Here is a 19,625-nt window from a genome sequence, read left to right on the forward strand (position 1 = left end):
TCAATCTTATTAATCTTACTTTGCTAAAAATATCTTTAAATCTTTAAATCTAGCTTTCAATTCAGCAAGTCTTTGTTGTGTCTCTTGGAATGCCAAGGAACGTTGAGTTTCAAGTGGATCTATACCTTCGGGATAGACAGATACTCTGGTGAGGTGTTCCTTTCCGATTCTCTCTTGACGATACTTCACCCCATCGAAACCACCGGCAACACCCAAGATTCTAGTACACGATTGAATAAAGTATCTCGAGTAGGAATACGATTGGAAAGCAACTAAATCCGATCCAAGTATTCCCTGTAGAATCTTTTTTCTCGATGCCAAACATCTGTAGATCTCGACCGCTGGAAAAGGACAATACAAAAAGAATCCAATTAAACAGCTATTAATTAATTCTCTAAGATATTTAGGTACTAATAATAATTGTATACTATTATAATTTTTAATGGTTAGAGAATTCATTGATCAAAGAAAACATTAAATATCTAAATAATTGAACATCATACCCATGAATCCAAACAATATCACCAGGTTGATATATCTCTGCAATTTTAGAGGCGAAACGTTTGTTGAAAAGCTTATAGGATTTCCAGTGAGAATCTTGAAAAGTACTGTCGGATATGTCATAGTGGAACAGTGGATTCAAGAATTGCTGACTGAATTTGTTGACTGCGTCGTCATAGAGTTTCGATGAAACAGTTTCAACTGGAATACAAGAGTTCTCGGCCAATTGGATATTTAAAGCTTCTGTAGCTTGCTCATTCTCAGATGAAACTAGCTTTTTATCTTTAGTAGTAGGACAACCTACCCAACAATGTTTCTCAATAACTTGATAATAAACAAAAAAAAAGAATATAAATATTATATACTGTCATTCTAAAAAATTAATAAATTTCTATTTACCTTTTTGATCCTTTAATGAAGTTAATGATGAAACTAAAGAATATAGATTTCTATCATGAAATGACCAAACTAAAATAATAACTAATTGATTAGAGAATGATTGATTGAAACATTATATATTAATTTACCTCCTAATTTTAATTTTCTTAATGAGAGTGGCAATGAATGATATACTACTATCACTTTGTGACCAATTGGCTTTGTCATTATCGTATCCATTATTTAGAAGCTAAGCAAAGTGAGTCGAAATGAAGTTGGTTGTAGGCGAATGTTCGAATAGATTATTAAATTTATATTTAACAAAAGTTGAGTTATTTAGATTGTAACTGAAGAACATAAATTTGTTTGATTGAATTAATTTATGATTTCCTTTCTATATTTCTCTTCTTCTATTAATTTAATTATTATTAGTACGAATAATATTGTTAATTATAATAATATACAATCATTCTATTAAAAAACAAATCAAAATTTAAAATTTCATTTATATATTTATTATATATATGATTTATTTAAATATATATATTATTATTATTATTTTGAAACCCAAAAAAATTGTTTACTTTTGGATTGTCTCCTCAATTCAAGTATGAATCTACTAATAAATAAAACGGAAAAACAAAAAAAAAATTTGAAAACATAAGACAAACAACCAAAATCATTCGGTAATAAATATATATTTATTATCATTGTTGTCATATTGTTACAACCATTGATGTTTGAATCAAAAAAGTTTAATTTAATTTGAAGATGTTTTTCATTTTCTTTTTAAATTTTGTTTTTGCATATTCTTGGACTGGTAATGAAAAACTAATGAATATATTTTGCTAGTTGATATTTAAAATTATACTTACTAATGAATAATGATAATTACTTTATAGGGTTAATTTAAATCTACTAATATTAATAATAACTAGATATATTTGGTTTAAAGTATGTATGTTTGAACTTTATGTTGTTTTGTTTTGCTTTTGATTAATATTGAAAATTAATACAATTAATTTATAAATTAATTTTGATTAATATTGAAAAACTATATTGAAATGAGTAATGAGTTGAGTTGATGAATGATAAAATTGTAGTAATAAATAACTTTGCAATTGGTTTGTGATTGTTTTGTTTGCTCGTTGTTGTTGTTGTTCCTAATTCAATAGATATGAATGTGTTGAGTTAGTGTGAGAGTGTGGGGTGTGTAAACAAGTAACACCATAAAATTATTAATAAGGATATGTATTTTATTTGACACTAAACCAACACAAGTGTTTATAGCAAATGATTAAGGATTAATGAATTTATTGACATTTTCATCAAATTTTAATTTAAAAAAATCCTCTTTTAATGATAATTAAGTTAAATTATTATAATAATTTCACCCAGATTGCAAAAATGAAAAAAACATAAAAAAAATTTTATATCTTTTTTGGTGTTTTTTTTTATTTGTTTTTTTTTAATTCCAATGAAATTGGTGTAAGGGATATAGCAAAAGGGGGTAATATTATTTTCATTTTTTACTATAAAAATTATTTATTGTAATTAATATAATAATCTCATTCTTTCTTTCATTTTTTGATTAGATTGAAAAGAAATATATATATCTTATTTTATCTTTTTTAGCAATTATTTATTTATTAAAATAGTAAATTTGTTTTGTTTTTTTTTTTTAAATGTTTAATTTCTTTATGAATTCTGATCTTTGAAGATAATGGTAGAACTTTGAAGAGGGATTGATATAGGTCTCTTCGGTACGGTTCATCAGGAGGAATTTGAGGATTGGTAGATCTTTGTTTTGAATTGCATTCCTAAATGCTTTGCTGTAGCACGGTTCGCTACGATTGTAATGTAAGAACTTGACGATATCTATAGAAGCACTATTGATTGCTTTCTCGATTACTTTCTTTGAATATGGTGTGTTTTGACTGTTTAGATACTGAACGATATCAAAATAACCACGGTTCGCAGCACTCTTAAAGTGTTTCGCATCCAATTGCAAATAGCTACAATTTCGTTGTAACCATTGAATGTTTGATAGTCGGTTGTGTTTGATTGCATACTCAAAGGCATTCGAGGTGAATCGCTCCGTTCGATTGTTGATGAACCATTCCATTGCTGCTTGATTCTCACTAGCTGCCAAACAATCCATAGCAATCCTAATCGGCAAATCCGGTCTCTTGTAATGTAGATATCGAAACAATTCGAAATGTTTCTCAATATTGAACGTATCCAATAGCTTGGGTGGACATTCCACTGATTGATTCTCTATAAGAAACTTTACAACTTCGGAATGACCGTTGACAACTGCTTTCGTTAATGCAATAGATGTACCCTCTCCACCGTGCTGAAGAAGGAATCTCAGTGTTGGTAGATCTCCAACTGATGCAGCATTTTCAACGGCAGCACTAGTAATTACACCAGACCTATTGGTAAACAAGAACTCAACAAGCTCCAAGTTATTTCGATGCTTCGTTGCATGTAGGAAACTAAACAAATGGATTTCATTCGATTTTGTTGCCGAACTGCTAGCAAGTTGTTTATGAATTAATTTTACAAGATTGAACTGACCATGAAATGCAGCATTTGTAATTGTTGAATTCCTGCACTGACCGATTCCATTCACCACGAGATACTCAGCAATATCAAAGAATCCCTTTTCCATTGCCAAATCGATAGGACTACCTCCTCCTCCTGAAAAGTCACTCGGATAACATTGATAGATGTATTTAACCAAGTTTAGATCACCCGATTCAATGGCACCTATATAGGACGATGATGATTGTTCTGTTCGATTGGTGAAGAGAAACTCTGCAATCTCCATGGATTTACACTTGCTCTTTGCCAAATAGGTGCAACCCTCGGTCCTATTGAAATGTAGGTACTTCACGATGTCTAGGTGTGAATTAACACTTGCCATATCCATTGCTTTCGATGTTGCACCGTCATTTCTATTCTCGTGGAGATACTGTACTATCGATAGATGACCGTTTTTCGCTGCTTTGGTAATGGACGTAACAGAGAATACCTGTTCTATTTTATTCTCTTTGAGAAACTCGATGATACTCTTATCATTGAGAAATTTAATAATTGAAAGATGACCTCCTTTCATTGCATATCTATAGATTGATCTGAAATCAATTGCTATTCGATCTTTATGATCGCATCGATTGTATATATACTCAATGAGGTCATGATTGCCATATAGCGATGCAGTTTTGAGAGATCTTATGAACTGTAGCTTAAAGTGATCAAGAACTGTAAGACTATCATCATTATCATCGTGATCATTAGATTGATCATTTTTGATTGCTAAGCATAAATGATTGAATATCGATTTGTACCGATCATTCATATTGAATCTTATTAATTCTTCTGGGAAACAACCGAGATCTTGCCAATCACATATCATTCCAAGTTCATCCCAACTACATGTTAGAGTTTCTCTCAATCCAGACCAATAGAATCTATGAAAATCTCTTATCTCTTGAAATATCTTACTACACAACCATTTAGAATTTATTATCTTTTTAAAAATATTACTTCTATATTCACTATCCATTGGATTGATTACTTATAAATAAATTTCATTAAATCACAAATTATGATCACAATCAGTAAAAGTAAAGTTTCAAAAAAAAAAAAAAAAAGAAAACAAAGATTAATTTAAGTTGTATTTTTTTTTTTTTTATTTAAATGATATTTATTACAAATTACAGTAATTTTGATTGTAAAAGTGAAATTGTTGATAATTATTGTCTGAATGACGATGAAAATCATTATCTTTTTGTAGAAATGGTGATAGAGGAAGAGATCCAAAAGAACTTAGCAACGAAGATGCTGATGAAATAGTATCGTTGTTGTTACAATGATGTACTTCAAGCTCAGCACTATGCTGTCTAGTGTAAATACCCACCTCTGCCAACATCCACAGTAAAGATGGTAGTGTATTGGTAGAGGTTGATGATGATGGTGGTGTTGTTGTTGATGATGCCGATGATATTGTCTTTGAACTTGTATTCGGTACCATAGAAGAACTAGCTCTAATATTTATATTTGAAGTGGAAGTGGAAGTAGCAGTTGTAATTGAAGTAGAGTTAGAATCTGATACTTGTTGATGTTCTAGTTGTAATTGTTGCAATTGTTGAATCAAAATATCGTTTCTCTCTTTTAGTTCGGCAATGACATCTATGGCTTTGGTAAGTATGTTGGCAGCAGTCGGTTTGGTATCACAGTTGGCCGATTTCTTCTCTTTGGTACTGGAGGCAGCGTAGTTCTTGTCGTTGGATACAACCATAGAATCTCTTGAAGAGGATAGACCGACCATATCAGCCAGAGAAAGCAATAGGTTCTTTCTCTTCTCTCTGCCTTTTCTCTCGGATGCACAGTGCTTCTCTCTCTTTAGATTCTCAGAGCTCGACTTTTTCTTTAGAATGGTAGTCGTTATCGTTGTCAGAGTACTGGTACAATCTTCTCTTTCGTCTACATCGTCATCACCACCACCACCACCAATACCATATTGTTTCTTATGCTTTAGATGTTTACCATTGGTAGTTTGTTTAACAGAGGTAGTAGATACAGATTTCTTTGGCATAATAATAACAATAACAATAATAATTATAATTATATTAGAGATAAAGATGATAACTAATAGTGATAAAGAGATAGAGAGATAATATTGTAATTATATTGTATAACAAAGACTGATTATTTTGAGCACATGCCCATGGAGTATTTATAGTGAATGCATGACTATGTTTGTTAGTTTTTCTGCTCTGAAAACTGAAATTAGTTGGCAAGATCATCAAGCTGTCAAATATCAAAGAAAGAGCAATTAATGGGGTATGTTGTTGTTGTTACTGTCATCTACATTATATTCAATTCTACTCTATTAAGCGATTGATTGACAAAACAATCAATCATGAACATATTTAAACAAACTAGCGGATATTAAATGATTGACAAATTCAAAAAAAAACTTTATTAATGCTTGACAAAAAATGAAAGAATTCATTCTCAATCGATTTTGTCGTTTTTTTTATTGTAGTTTAATTATTAATACAACCATATTCGTTTGTTTTACCTTTTTATATATTCAATACTAAATACTGATGTTTTATATTCTGTAGATAGATAGATAATTAATTAATATATTTAATGAATAGAATTAGAAATATAGTTTGCAAATATAATGTTGCAGCAACAACAACATCGGATTACTGTTTAAGGTCATCTTTTCTAAAATTAAATATAAACTTTTACACACCACCACTAACAACACCACCACCAACAATAGTATCAACTTCATCTTTATCTACCACATTTATATATAATAACCAAAATCATAAAACATTTGCATTTAATAAAAACTATTATTCAACAAACAACAGCAATAACAATAACAAAAATAGTAATAACAATAAAATAAAAAACAAAGAAACAACAAAAACAACTATAACAACCTCATACGACCAAATCAATGATTTTTCATATCATATCAATCAATTAGTTAAACAAGCTGATCTATATTATAAAGAACATAACTATAGTAAAGCAATCGAAATTGTATGTATAGAATGGAATGTGGGATATGGTTCGATGCTGAATATCGGTTCAAAGCTGAATGAATGAATGATTGAATAGATATTAACTGTAATATTACTAACTGACTGACTATCTTATCAATCTAGTTTTCACAGGCATTGAAACAATGTAATGATAAGATCGAAGGTGCATTGTTGAATGCACGTATTGCAGCTGCGCGATTCATGATGGGACAGCGTGACTTGGCCAGTCACAATCTGAGTGAAGCGTTGAAATCGATTCCCTATCGACACGAAGAGACCTACAGGCTGCTGTCGCTGAATGCTTTCATGATCGAATACGAATACGACAATGTCGTCGACAAAGAGAGTTCGCGTGCGAAAACCTTGCTCGCTCACGCCATACGTCGATGGGAGTCGGTCATTGATTGCGACGACTCCAAGCCGGACGGCTACGTTGGCAAAGGCCGATGTCTCCTGAAAGCGGAGCGTCCCGAGATGAACAACTGCTTCCACCTCAGAGACAAAGCGCTGGCGTGCAACTATCATCACCCACCGACCCAGACCTACGCAGCGGAACTTCTCATTCTCCAGAGCAAAGAAAGACTGGCACTGCAACTACTCAATCTATTTTTCAACAACTACCAAGAGTTTTATAAATCTACAAGAGTATACAGTAAGTAGTAGTAGTAGTGGCAGTTTATAAATCGATGTTTTCTCAATCAATTAGCTAGTTAGTTTAGATTGATCAAGTTTAATTAATTATTTTCCACTCACTACTTTAGTTTTGGATAATTATACACTTGGAAATAATTATTTTAGAAGAGGATTATGTCATTTGGAAGCAATGAATTGGGAGGATGCTATAAGAGATTTTACATCATCGATGAACTATTTGGCAGAAGCTGAGCATCCAGCTATCAAATTTTATAGAGCTAGATGTTTTAATAAATTAAAACTATTTGAAAAGGTATAGTTTAGATTATTATTTGTTTATTGAGAATATATTAATTAATTTTTTATTAATTAATTTTTATTAAATAATTATAGGCAATTGAAGATTATTCAGAATGTATAAAATTTAATCCAACTCATATCGATGCTTATAAAGAAAGAAGTGAAGCTTATCTTGGAGTCGGTAATTTTATAATGGCAGACAAAGATAAAAAGGTATTTTTAGAAGATAGACAAAGGAGAAAGGAACAAAGACAACAATCAATGGATATGTATATGATGGATAGAAAAGAAAAACAAATAAGATATTTAATTTCCAAAGGTAAAGGAAATAAGAATTCATAATAAATAAGCGAAACAACGATACATATATATAAACATAAGTTTTATCCTTTTTTGTTTTTTTGTTTTTGATGAATAAAAATAATTTATTTATTTTGTTTTGTTTTGTTTTGTTTTGTTTTGTTTTGTTTAAATATTAGTTTAGTTATATATATATAAATATTTATATTTAACAGTGTACTATGTATGAACCGTAAAAAAATCCGGAATTACAACCTGAATAATTGAGTTGGGTACAATTATCATCGGAACAAGAGAATACTGCTGGAACGTTGTTGTTACAATAGTACTTGGAGGTACTAGTGGAATATCCATTGGTGTAGTATTTGGTGTAGGTTGGACCAACGCAGGTCTTCCTACTGTCGTAATAATAGGAGAATTGGATGGCATCGCTTGGCATGTTGTTGGTTTTCAGTGAGAGAGTCGAGTAGAAGCTTGGACCGTAGATAATATTGAAAGTTGTCATTTCGTCCAAGGTGAAAGTGAAATTTTCAACTAAGGTGGTGCAGTAATTTATCATCCGGGACATTGTTACAGAGTTGGAGTTAGGATCCTCTTGGTGGAACAAAATATTGGTACCGGTATTCATATCCAAACAGGTGTCCATTGGAAAAATGTATCCAACTCCATTGGGTGTGTCAGTTTTAGCTGTCTCATTAGATCCATAGGGAGTGATATAAATATAGGATAATGTTGTTTGAGTTGATAAATCAACCAAAAAAGCTAATCCAATAACTACTAAAATAATATTATTTATTCTGTACATTGTTTTTGTTTTTTTATTCTAAAAGTAAACTATTAAATTTTTTATTATTTATATAGAAAATTAACAAAGAAAATAGATAAGAAAAGTTACTTAAATATGTGTTTGAAAATCCTTTTATTTTGAAAAGGATCTTTTGAAACTGGTTACCAAGAAATAAATACAAATTTTTTGAATTGGTCTTTGGTGTATGAGCCTGTTCGAACATTTATTTTTTCAAAACTGACTGATTTTTTCATTCTATAATTCAACTTTGCTTCATTTTACTTTAGAACCATTATCATCAAAGTTAAGATGAACAATTATACTGGTATAAAAAATCTAATAAAATATCTTATCAAGACCAGCAAATGATCTTAATAAAAAATATCAAAAATAAAATATTTCAAAACAAAACTGGCTCCCAACAACTTTCGCCTGCGCATTAATTTTAAAAAAATTAAAAATTAGTGGGGTTAATGTGATCAGAGTGGTTTTTTTTATTTTATTCGGTTTATGGTTAAAAGCAAGAGCCAGTTTTGTTTTGTTCTATCGAAAATCTACAAAGAACTTCTTTCTCAGAACCTCGATCTTAAGAAACAAAAATTATTCATTCCATTCCGAAAACAGTAAAAAAATTAAAAAAAATTAGAGTGGTTGATGCCCCAAATAGCTATTCTTTTCTCTATCATTGAATGGAAACATTTGATCGATTGATTTATGCCGAAATTTCATAATGGCGATGAAAAAAAATGGGATCGTTCGTTTATTGTTTTTTGGTAAATAGCAAACATAATATTTTATATTTATTTTATTTTATTATAAATATTAACAACGAACTTTGAAAGGTGTGTAATAAACTTCATTACAGCTGTGATCGAATGTAACTTGGACACAGTTACCGTTGTAACAAGCAAAGACTTGTGGCTCGTCGTTGTTACAGAAATATTTACCGTCACTATCTGAGTAGCCGTTAGTGAAATAGATAGTGTAGGTTGGACCGGAACAGAAGTTACTGTAGTAGTAGTAGATATATTGAACGGCGTCCGATGGCATAGCATTTGTCTTTAGTGAGAGAGTGGCGTTGTATTTTGGACCATAGAAGAGATTGAAGCCGACTACTTCATCGAGTCTGTAGCTGTAGTGAGTGTGAGCAGTAGTGCAATTATCTAGGAATTCTGTCATTGTTACATTGTTGGAAGATGGATCCGCTTGGTGGAACATGACATCGATGCCATTGACCGTCAAGCAAGTGTCCATCGGTATATTATATCCAATACCATAGGGTGTGGAGCTAACATCATCTGAAGAGTATGGTGTAATATAGATAAAGTTTGATTGTACTGAAAGATCTACCAAACATACTAATCCAACGATTAATATTAAAAATGTATTATTTATTTTCATCATCTTTCTATCAAGAATATATATATTTTATCTGTGTATTTTTGTTTATTTAAAAGAATTTAAAAATAAATGAAGAGTTAGATTATTCATTTTTGTTGTCATTGATTGAAACAGCTACGATTGTGAGTGGAATTGTGTAGTGCCAACCACGGAAACTTGTAAAAATATCTGATCAAGGTAGTAATTTGCGGGTCTTTTTTGCAAAATTTTAAAAAAAAGATTTTGATCTTTGTACAGATATTTTTTAAAATATTAAATATTTTACTATTTATTATAATTAAATAAAAAAGAATTATTGTTTATTTGATATTATTTAAATAATATTTTTTTTAATATTAAAAAGATACTAATAACAAAGATATCAATGGTTTTAGACCAGGACAAAAGAGTAAAAAAAAAAAGAAAAAAAAATTATTTAAAAATTGATTTTACAAATTTAATTTAATTAAATTTCATGTCATGACATCTTTTTATGTTTTTAGCATTAATTTGTTTAATCATTTTTGAAAAAGACTAGTCCAAGATGTCTGAGATTTTAGCATATATTGGAACATACCATCCAAATGGTGAAGGTGTATACTTGTATTCTATGAACAAGGAAACAGGTGCTCTCACACGTAAGAGTGTTGTTTCCACCAAGGAGTCACCTGCTCAATTGGTGATCGACAGCGTTAACAACAAATTGTACACTGCCAGTGAGATCACCAACTATCAGGGTGGAAACAATGGATCTGTCATTTCCTATAGCATCGACGTTGCAAGTGGTTCGTTGACTTTTATCCAGGAGTGTGATGCTCTCGGTGGATTACCATGTCACCTGTCGTTGGACAATGAGAACAAACATCTCATGGTTGCCAACTATGCCTGTGGTTCGGTAGCGGTATTCCCAATCGGTAGCGATGGTGCTGTCAGCAAGTCATCTTCGTTCTTCAAGACCGCTGGCGATGTCGGTCCGTTGCGCGCTGAAGGATCGCAGCCTGGAAGTTTCTCAATTAGTGGTCACGACGGTGTGCATGCCCACTGGATTGGAACCGACCGTTCCGGACGCTACGCTTTCCATACCGATCTTGGACAGGATAGAATCTACCAATGGAAGTATTCCAATGGAAATCTTGCACCAAACTCGCCAGCTTGGATTCCCGCTGCCTCGAAAGGTTGCGGTCCACGTCACTTGGTTTTCCATCCCTCAAAAGACTATGCCTATATCATCAATGAAGAGTCTTCAACCGTTACACACTACGACTTTGATAGCAATACCGGTTTGCTCAAAGAACGTTCGACCATCTCCAATTTCGAAGCTGGCTACAAGGGCAGTAGTTTTGGATCGGGTATCGTAGTGTCGCCGTGTGGCAAGCGTATCTACGCATTGAACAGATTACGTAACACCATAACACATTTTGATATCTCAGAGCAAGATGGATCTCTATCGTTTATCGAGGAGGTTTGGACACGCGGTGACTTCCCACGTGCACTAACAATTGACCCAACCCACCGATTCCTCTACGTACTCAATCAACGTAGTGACAACATCACCTATTTCACAATCGATCAACAATCTGGTAAGTTACAATTCAATAATAACTACATAGATGTTGGTAGTCCATCACAATTGGTATTTTTTACAAAACAATAAAAAGATTGTTTAAAAATTTATAAGAAGAAAAATAATCAAAAATTTGAAAAAAGTATATATTCTTATTATTTTTTGATAAATTCGATATCAATAGACTCGTCTAGTGATTATCTATCATAATATATATGTTTTATTGCGTGAGGTGTTGATTTCAAAAACTTATTTTTTGTTTTACTCTTTTCTTCGGTCAAAAGCAAAATCTTTAAAAAAATAGTAAAAATAGAATAAAAAGGAAATTCTTATCTTATTAGTTCTTATTAAAAATATTAGATAAATATTTTATATCCTTAGAATCATGAACATATTAATTATTTTTTGATATTAGAAAGGTAATATCTGTTCAATATTATTCCAAAACTATTTTCGAGCACCAAAAAAAAAACTTTTTGACTTTAGATAATATTATCTAAAGTTTTTTTTCATAACAAAATAAAAAAGGGAATTTATTTTTAATCAAAAGAGTTTATAAATCTTTTCCTTAAAAAATTATTTATTCATAATTTTTTAATATTAAAAAAAAATCTTTTATACAGATTTTTAGTTTTATTGAAAAAAACTAAAAAAGGAAAAAACTATTTTCCAAATTGGAAAAGATATTTTATTAATAATGAACACAATAGTCTTGACCTTTTATCTAATTACCAAATTTGATTGTTTTATAGTATTTTAATTAATATTTTTAATTTTATTATTAATTATAAAAAAATATAAATTGATGAATTATCCTTATTTAATTTAATTAAATTCATTAGATATCTAAATAAATAATTAATAATAATAAAAATGAAAGAAAAGTCAGCTATTGTATTCGATGTTAGACCAGAAGACGAATCTTCGGATCTCAAGTTGGTAGAGCAAAACATCCGTAAGATCACCAAGCCAGGCTTATGTTGGGGTGAAGCCAAGTGTGAGAGTCTCGCCTACAATCTCAAGCACTTGATGATCTCATGTGTGGTAGAAGACTCTGTCTCCGTAGATGACCTCCAAAGTCAAATCACCAACTTCCCCAATGTACAAACCGTTGAAATTGAATCATTCAGCAAGATTTAAACTACCGTTGCTGCACATCATTCATTCAGTTAGTCAACTCAACTAATTAAAATTCAACAAATAAAATTTTAAATCAAATAAAATAAATTTTTAAATTCATTTGTACAGTTCAATCAATAACTTTAACTAGTTAAAATTTTTATATACAATTTATTATTCTTATCTCTGCTCTCCTCTTTTCTAAGTTTTCTTCATGCCTATACCTAACAATGATAATGTTTTACTTTTAAATAATTCTTTTGGATTTGCTTGAAGATTCTTTGATTTATCCTTGGAGATACATTTGTTAAAGAAATAATCTAGTGTTGCAAATGAGGAGGTATCGAACGATGGAATGTCATCAACAATATCGAAAAAGTTGGTAGGTTGATGTTGGTACAGTAGTTCTAATGTTGACTTATCATATCTCGTTAGTATCTCGGTGAGTGTCATGTTGAATGTGGATTGATCCATTAGTGGACTGTATCGTTCAAGGAGATAGGTGAACATCTCCAAATGCCCAGCTTCCAATGTCTCTACAAACATCAATTTTTTCAAATTTGGGTTGATCTCCAACAATGATTGTTCGACAACTATTGTCGTTTGATGTCCGTTTTCACTTCCACTATCGCTTCCACCATATCTCTTTCCAATATAATACAATATCTTATTTAAAATAGCCAGACTTCCACTTTTTACACCGCTTTTGAAAAGATCTGTTATGGTTGTAAGGATATCTGCATTGTTGTTTGTTTTTATCATATCGAAATGATGATCGATGATAAACTCAAGAATCGCAAGATACCCATTGGATGCAGCCAAAACAATTGCACTCTCTGTACAGCTCTGTTTAATATTATCATAGATGTACTTTATCATCTGAAGAGATCCGCTTCGAACGGACATATCTATCAGCTCCAATTTAAGAGAGTAACTATGATCTCTACTGGCATCCGGCTTAACCTTTTCCATTATTATCTTCAGTGCTTCCAGTGAACCTATTTCCATTGCTAGTAGCCATGCCTCAGGACCGCAATGTGGTACATTGTTTTCGTGAAACCAATCGAATACATCGGCAATACTGTACTTGCTATCGGCCGACTTCTTCTGAACAAGTTGATTGTTGGAATATAGAACTTGTGACCATTGTATGCGTGGAAGTGTCATCTTGCCATAGATGAACTTGACCATATCCATCCGCGCATAGTTACAAGCACAACGAAACAGATTGTTCAAATGAAAATTATCCAATCGATTGTGATACCACTCGAACAAGAACACCAGACACTCATAGTCATCTCGTTTGATAGCATTCTCAAATGCGATAACCGTGCATCCTTCGGTTTGTCCATGCACGTGATAGATCACATGACTGCTCTTGGCGCTATCCATACACTGTATGGGAAAGCGTGTTCGCATTCCCGCTTTCAAGCGCAGTAGGTTTAGCAGCTTGATGCTGCCGGTGCCCGCCGCCAACCCGAATGAATTCGCCGAGAAGTGACCGCGCTCCACCAAGTACTGAGCAATGTCTTCGTGGTCGTGGAGCAGCGCGGTGTCTGCTGCGTTCGACGGACCGACATTCAGCTTCTCGTAGAAGTAGATCACCACATTGAGATGCCCGTTTTGCGCTGCCAGGTCGATGCAGCGAATCAAGCATTTTCGGTTCGCCATCACACCGGAGTGCATCAGCAGATCGACCTGAACTTCAAATAGATATTTCAAAACCTGGAGATTTCCTTTCGATGCCGTTGCCTCTATGCAATAGGTTGTCACTTCCAACCGGTACTTTGGCGCGCTGTTACTGCATATGAAATCGACAGCATCCAAGTGACCGGCGGAAATCGCAGAGATCAAACAACCTGATGTCAATGCAAATGATTGTTCAACAAAGAGATACTTTAGCAGTGGAATTGAACCCGATATCGATGCACTCTCCATGATATGTGATTGGTTATTCTGTAGGCGAAGTGGTAAGCAATCGCTATTGAACAACTGCTTTATGAGTTGTAGTTGCATGTCATTCGATGAGTACTTTGAGAATAGCAATCTGAGTGCATATGTTGTGAAATAGATTGATTCACCTCTGAGTAGCTTGTATCTGAAGAGTTGATAGTAATGATTATCCAACATCCATCCTGCATTATCGATTTCATGATATTTCTTTATTATTAAACTTTTATAAACAATAATATGTTGTTGTTGTTGATCATGATATTCATAATCTTTATTTTCATTGTTATTATTAATGATATTTAATGATATATCATGAATATATCTAAATATCTTATTTCTTAAAATTATATTATTTAAAATTTGATTAAACATTATATTTTATAAAAGAGTAAATAATACTGATCAAAAAAATCAGTTAGATATCTTAAAACTAAATCAGGGAAGATATCATAAAAAAAGAAAAACAAATATTTTTTTCTTATTTTCAAATAAACATTTTTATAATATTATTATGTTCAAGAACTATAATCTTTTTAGTTCTTCTTGGATTATAACTAGAAAGGAAGTTAAGCATTGATTGCTCAAGTACATTAGTTTTTTTATTAAATGAATAGATTTTATTTCATAGATTATATCTATGTATTATTAGCATATCAATATATCAATATGTAAGTAATTTTAATCAATTACACTTTATATTTATTGTTATTGAAGATTCGAATGATCATATCAGCGAACATGTTGAATTACAATAGATTAGAATGAAACAGTACAAATAATCGTAAAATTCGACTACTATAATTATTAATAAAGAAATGATCAACATGTTGCTCTCATAATACTGCCATTTTAAGGAATGGAGCATAAAAATGGAATATATTAACAGTTACCATCGTTAACGATCTTCATCAAGTTATCAATTTCTATTGACATGATTATTAACCTTATGATAAGTTAAATTCCATAGATACAGTATATATTACAGTTAATACTATATTATAACTATCTATTCAGCAATAATAGATAGTGTACATATCGAAATCAACAGGATATATAAATTCAAAACTAATAATTTACCAACAATATTCCATGAAGTACAACATATGTAAATGAACACTTACAGCGTTATGTGAATAATAACAACAGATTGGTTCATTTAGTGTGATTAGACGCATTGGTTATAGTTGGTCCGCGAAGATTGTTGCAAAGAAGAGGCAAAAGTTTTGAAGGTTTCCAACTTTTTAACATATACCGCATCCGGGTTTAAAAATTAAAAGATCCGACTTGCCAGACTCGAACTAGCAACCTTTTGATATCTCTTGTGATTCTTACTACAGTCAAACACTCTACCACTTGAGTTAAAGTCGGATGATAATTACTAAAATTTCATTTTAAAAATTTATAGTTACCAGACTCTAAATTAAATTTAAGAATTTATAATTTTAATTCTTAAGTCAAAATTTATTAAAATCTATGGCATGAGAGATACTTTCATATAATATTTTAAAAATTTTTGTTTTTTTACAAGATCCCAAAAAAAAATACCATAACAAACTTAAATTTAATGTAACTTTGATGAGTGAAGAGTTGATATGTATCATTAATAATTTTAAACTTTTTGAATAAATAATATGGCTTTACGTATTACTAAATATATCTTCAAAATATGAAAACCAGATTAAAACAACAAACTATAAACAAAATATTTAAAATAAAACATCTTAACAGTATTTTATCTTAATTTATATTTAAATTAAATTGATATTGATATTTAATTATCTTACCCAAAATGAATAAAATAAAAAAAAAATATGATTGGTTTTATTTATTTATCCAATTGGGGGTATGTTAAAAATATTGATTGATTTAACATATATAATTGGGTGATCAATATGTGATATCATTTTTTTTCTTTCTAAGGAACTTATCAAGACTTTGAATAACTATTTATACCAAATTTTTAATATCCTTTTTATAAAAATAAAATGAATAAAATAACTAGTTATAAAAAACCAACATATTATAATCACAAAGATGAACCATCAAATATTCAAAATCCTAGTGATATCAAGAATATGATGAATAGAAGATATAAAATTCTATTAATATCAATGGCCGTCACAACAATTCCATCTTTTTTTATTAGTGTAGTACATTTAGTTAATGGATTGATTAGTTTATTTGTTATTGCACTTGGAACCATTGGATTATTTAAAAAGAGTAGCATTATACTCTCGATTGTAAGAAAATATTTATTGTATAATAAAATAATAAATTATTTACTAATAAAATTCATAATCTAATCTTAAAAAATAGTTTCAAATCCTTACTATTTTAGTATGGATATTTACACTAACGGTATTTATTTTTGGAATCATTGAAATAAGTAATGGAAAAGATATCAATGATAAAAATAGATTATTTTTCAACTATAATCAAGCACTTTTAATAGTTGGTACAATAAGTTCATCTCTTTGGTTAATTTTTGGAGTAAGTTTAACAAAATAAACAATATAAAGTTAAAAAAAAGAATAAATCTAATTAAATTATTAAAATAGTTGGGAGCAGTAGGATTATCACAAGAAGTTCAAAGATTTATCAAATTCAATACCAATCTTTGTATTATTGAAGAAGAACCATTTTTCCATCCTGAACTATCGCAACCACTTAGATCCGCCACATTTAATACTAATGCAACAAACTATTCAAACTACAACACTTTTCCATCAACTAGCTATTCGGAACCACCACAACAATTTCTAACTACAACTCATTCACAAACCATATTGACAGCACAACCATATCAATATTCAAAGTATCAAGTTAACTATCCATCATCCAAATAAAATCTATAGGATCTGATCTGATTCATTTTAAAATTATGTCCATAGTATATCTAGGGATTTATTTTTTATTTATTTTTATATATTATCACTACTATTACCATTTATTATTATGCTGATCTTGGAGTTCTGGAAACTTTTGGTGCAGGCACAAAGAAACGCAATAAAATGAATGCACCGACCAACATAATTAATGGAATAAATCTGAATACACCCCAGAATACGAGGGTTCTCTCCAAACTCAAGAGGAGGAAACTGGCACCCAAGAAGTTCAACCACCAGGCGGTAACCATGACACCGACGATATCGTAGAGCTTCTTCCATGGCTGAATTGGCTTCTCTTCGGCTCCGCTCACAAAGAATGGACGGATCTTACGACGGATATCCTTGGCAACCTCGGTCAAGAAGGTTGTCGAAATGAAGAAGATGTAGTAGCCCGGGTAGAATCCATGCCAGAAAGCACTGGTGGCATAGGTGGCGAGGGTGGCACCGAAAGTTGGCTTGGTTCCGACCGGTGTCAAACGGAGATAGACGTAGGTCTTGAGCCAGTCGGCAGTACCCATATTCCAGTAGGTCGAGACATCACGAACGTTCGACGCCAACTCCACCTTGATTGGATAGACATTGGTCAAACGATCCCACTTGGCATTGCCATTGCTATCGTATCCATTGAAACTGATACCGGACAACACAGCACTACCCTCAGACATATACCATCCAAAGTAATACTTGAATCTTGTCAACATAACATGAAGATGAGCTCTAATAATTCTGTTATCATTGGTGCGCACCAAGTTAGTAAATATTTATCTAAATCAATCAAGAAACTACAAAGACAAAATCAACTTACTGCCATAACAATGGTTCATTTGCGAATGAAGATGTTAAGAGATAATCCATATTGAGAGTACCACCGATAATAATCAATGGGAAACAAAGAATACCATAAACAAATGTACGAAGTGATGCAAAGTTTGGACTTGGCATAATACCATTTGATTTCTAATGGTGGGAGAGAAATTTGATGAAATTAACAACTTTTCTAATGATAATAATAATAATAGTGTTTGATATTCTTATACTTACACCATCTTTAAACATTAAACCAGAGGTATAACGAAGATAATCACCGATTTCAATGGTTGGACCAGCCAAGAATGTTGGGAAGAAATAGATGAATCCAAAGAACTCGAGAAGCGATGGTACCTTCTTGATGGAACGTCTCTGTTGGTCAGAGGTGAGTTCGGTGGCAGGACGCGATCCGTCGTAGAGATTCCAGGCGAACGATGTCAACTTCAAAGTCAACACCATCTGTGGCGATGTAAAGTCCATTGTCCAACCCATGTAGTCGGTGTACATACGGTACCAATGTGAAATCGAGAGGTATGCCATAGCGAATACGAACACCCAGATGTGCGAGACACGACGTGGCAGTACACTCACCATTATATAGCAGACCAGCGAACTGGCGAATGAATGAATCCAACTGAATGCACCCAACGAAAAATGACAATAAAAGATACCGAGAGCGATCGACATCATATGTTTCGTAGAGGCATTCGGTAGTGAACGCAACACCATCGCCATCGGATATGAAAACAACATACACAATACAAACTTGACTTGGTCCAATGGGAATCCAAAATCAAGATAATGATCTATATCCAACATCTCTCTCTCTTGTTTTTATCTATTCTATTCGAAAAATCAAAATTATACTGTTTTTGTTTATTAATTATCTAAAATCTTTAATTTTTAAAAAATAATAAAATAAAATAAATATTGTGAAAATAATATAAATATTATTGTGAAAATATAAATATTTTAAATAAATATAATATAATATATTTGTATGTATATATAACTAGAAAAGTAACCTAAAATTATTAATTAAGGTTGAAATTGTTCAATCGATTTTAAAAAAAAAAAAAAAAAAACCTACTTTTGTTCAAAAGTTAAAAAAAAAAAAAAAAAAAAAAACGATGATTAGTTTAAAAATTTTTAATATCTGACTTGACCGGTAATAATACTGCTGTTGACTTTCTGTTGTTTTTTCATTTGCAGAGCAAAAAATGACCTTCAAAAATAAATATCTAGAATTTATTTTATTTTTACTAAATTAACTAAAATATCATTTCATTAATTGAAATTAAATTGAATAGATATAATTGAATCTTTTAAATAAATAAATGAATTATATAAAATAAATACATTATTATTATTAATTTATAGATTCCTATATGGAATTTTTTTTTTTTTATGTACAGATGAGATAGATAAATATAACTTGA

At 31.2% G+C, this 19,625-nt stretch overlaps 9 protein-coding genes and 1 non-coding gene across 10 annotated transcripts; 4 read left to right on the forward strand and 6 right to left on the reverse strand.

Moving 5' to 3' along the window:
• Nucleotides 1-15: 15 nt before the first annotated feature.
• PPL_08787 (glycosyl transferase) lies at nucleotides 16-1,119 on the reverse strand (the record flags this gene model as incomplete). Its single annotated transcript, XM_020579589.1, has 4 exons — nucleotides 16-427; nucleotides 504-825; nucleotides 901-969; nucleotides 1,029-1,119. 4 exons carry the CDS (start codon nucleotides 1,117-1,119, stop codon nucleotides 16-18), a joined length of 894 nt encoding a protein of 297 aa, XP_020430264.1.
• A 1,441-nt stretch (nucleotides 1,120-2,560) lies between these two features.
• PPL_08788 (uncharacterized protein) lies at nucleotides 2,561-5,482 on the reverse strand (the record flags this gene model as incomplete). The annotated part of the gene is made up of 2 exons (XM_020579590.1): nucleotides 2,561-4,461; nucleotides 4,606-5,482. 2 exons carry the CDS (start codon nucleotides 5,480-5,482, stop codon nucleotides 2,561-2,563), a joined length of 2,778 nt encoding a protein of 925 aa, XP_020430265.1.
• Nucleotides 5,483-6,045: 563 nt separating this feature from the next.
• PPL_08789 (uncharacterized protein) lies at nucleotides 6,046-7,730 on the forward strand (the record flags this gene model as incomplete). Its single annotated transcript, XM_020579591.1, has 4 exons — nucleotides 6,046-6,453; nucleotides 6,579-7,107; nucleotides 7,259-7,401; nucleotides 7,482-7,730. The coding sequence occupies 4 exons, from the start codon at nucleotides 6,046-6,048 to the stop codon at nucleotides 7,728-7,730; spliced, it is 1,329 nt and encodes a 442-aa protein (XP_020430266.1).
• Nucleotides 7,731-7,896: 166 nt separating this feature from the next.
• PPL_08790 (DUF3430 domain-containing protein) lies at nucleotides 7,897-9,879 on the reverse strand (the record flags this gene model as incomplete). Its single annotated transcript, XM_020579592.1, has 2 exons — nucleotides 7,897-8,465; nucleotides 9,339-9,879. The coding sequence occupies 2 exons, from the start codon at nucleotides 9,877-9,879 to the stop codon at nucleotides 7,897-7,899; spliced, it is 1,110 nt and encodes a 369-aa protein (XP_020430267.1).
• A 520-nt stretch (nucleotides 9,880-10,399) lies between these two features.
• PPL_08791 (lactonase family protein) lies at nucleotides 10,400-11,991 on the forward strand (the record flags this gene model as incomplete). Its single annotated transcript, XM_020579593.1, has 3 exons — nucleotides 10,400-11,488; nucleotides 11,801-11,838; nucleotides 11,970-11,991. The coding sequence occupies 3 exons, from the start codon at nucleotides 10,400-10,402 to the stop codon at nucleotides 11,989-11,991; spliced, it is 1,149 nt and encodes a 382-aa protein (XP_020430268.1).
• Nucleotides 11,992-12,292: 301 nt separating this feature from the next.
• On the forward strand, nucleotides 12,293-12,559 carry PPL_08792 (elongation factor 1-beta family protein; the record flags this gene model as incomplete). Its single annotated transcript, XM_020579594.1, has 1 exon — nucleotides 12,293-12,559. One exon carries the CDS (start codon nucleotides 12,293-12,295, stop codon nucleotides 12,557-12,559), a length of 267 nt encoding a protein of 88 aa, XP_020430269.1.
• A 180-nt stretch (nucleotides 12,560-12,739) lies between these two features.
• On the reverse strand, nucleotides 12,740-14,863 carry PPL_08793 (uncharacterized protein; the record flags this gene model as incomplete). The annotated part of the gene is made up of 2 exons (XM_020579595.1): nucleotides 12,740-13,922; nucleotides 14,436-14,863. The coding sequence occupies 2 exons, from the start codon at nucleotides 14,861-14,863 to the stop codon at nucleotides 12,740-12,742; spliced, it is 1,611 nt and encodes a 536-aa protein (XP_020430270.1).
• A 906-nt stretch (nucleotides 14,864-15,769) lies between these two features.
• On the reverse strand, nucleotides 15,770-15,859 carry PPL_08794. The gene is given in 2 exon segments: nucleotides 15,770-15,806; nucleotides 15,822-15,859. It is a non-coding gene; the product is annotated as a tRNA-Tyr (tRNA).
• Nucleotides 15,860-16,476: 617 nt separating this feature from the next.
• On the forward strand, nucleotides 16,477-17,337 carry PPL_08795 (uncharacterized protein; the record flags this gene model as incomplete). The annotated part of the gene is made up of 3 exons (XM_020579596.1): nucleotides 16,477-16,731; nucleotides 16,808-16,981; nucleotides 17,050-17,337. The coding sequence occupies 3 exons, from the start codon at nucleotides 16,477-16,479 to the stop codon at nucleotides 17,335-17,337; spliced, it is 717 nt and encodes a 238-aa protein (XP_020430271.1).
• Nucleotides 17,338-17,444: 107 nt separating this feature from the next.
• On the reverse strand, nucleotides 17,445-19,005 carry PPL_08796 (membrane bound O-acyl transferase family protein; the record flags this gene model as incomplete). The annotated part of the gene is made up of 3 exons (XM_020579597.1): nucleotides 17,445-18,096; nucleotides 18,185-18,336; nucleotides 18,421-19,005. 3 exons carry the CDS (start codon nucleotides 19,003-19,005, stop codon nucleotides 17,445-17,447), a joined length of 1,389 nt encoding a protein of 462 aa, XP_020430272.1.
• Between the last annotated feature and the right edge of the window lie 620 nt (nucleotides 19,006-19,625).

Source organism: Heterostelium album (assembly GCF_000004825.1).
Source record: "Heterostelium album PN500 unplaced genomic scaffold PPL_scaffold9, whole genome shotgun sequence".
Taxonomy (NCBI): domain Eukaryota; phylum Evosea; class Eumycetozoa; order Acytosteliales; family Acytosteliaceae; genus Heterostelium; species Heterostelium album.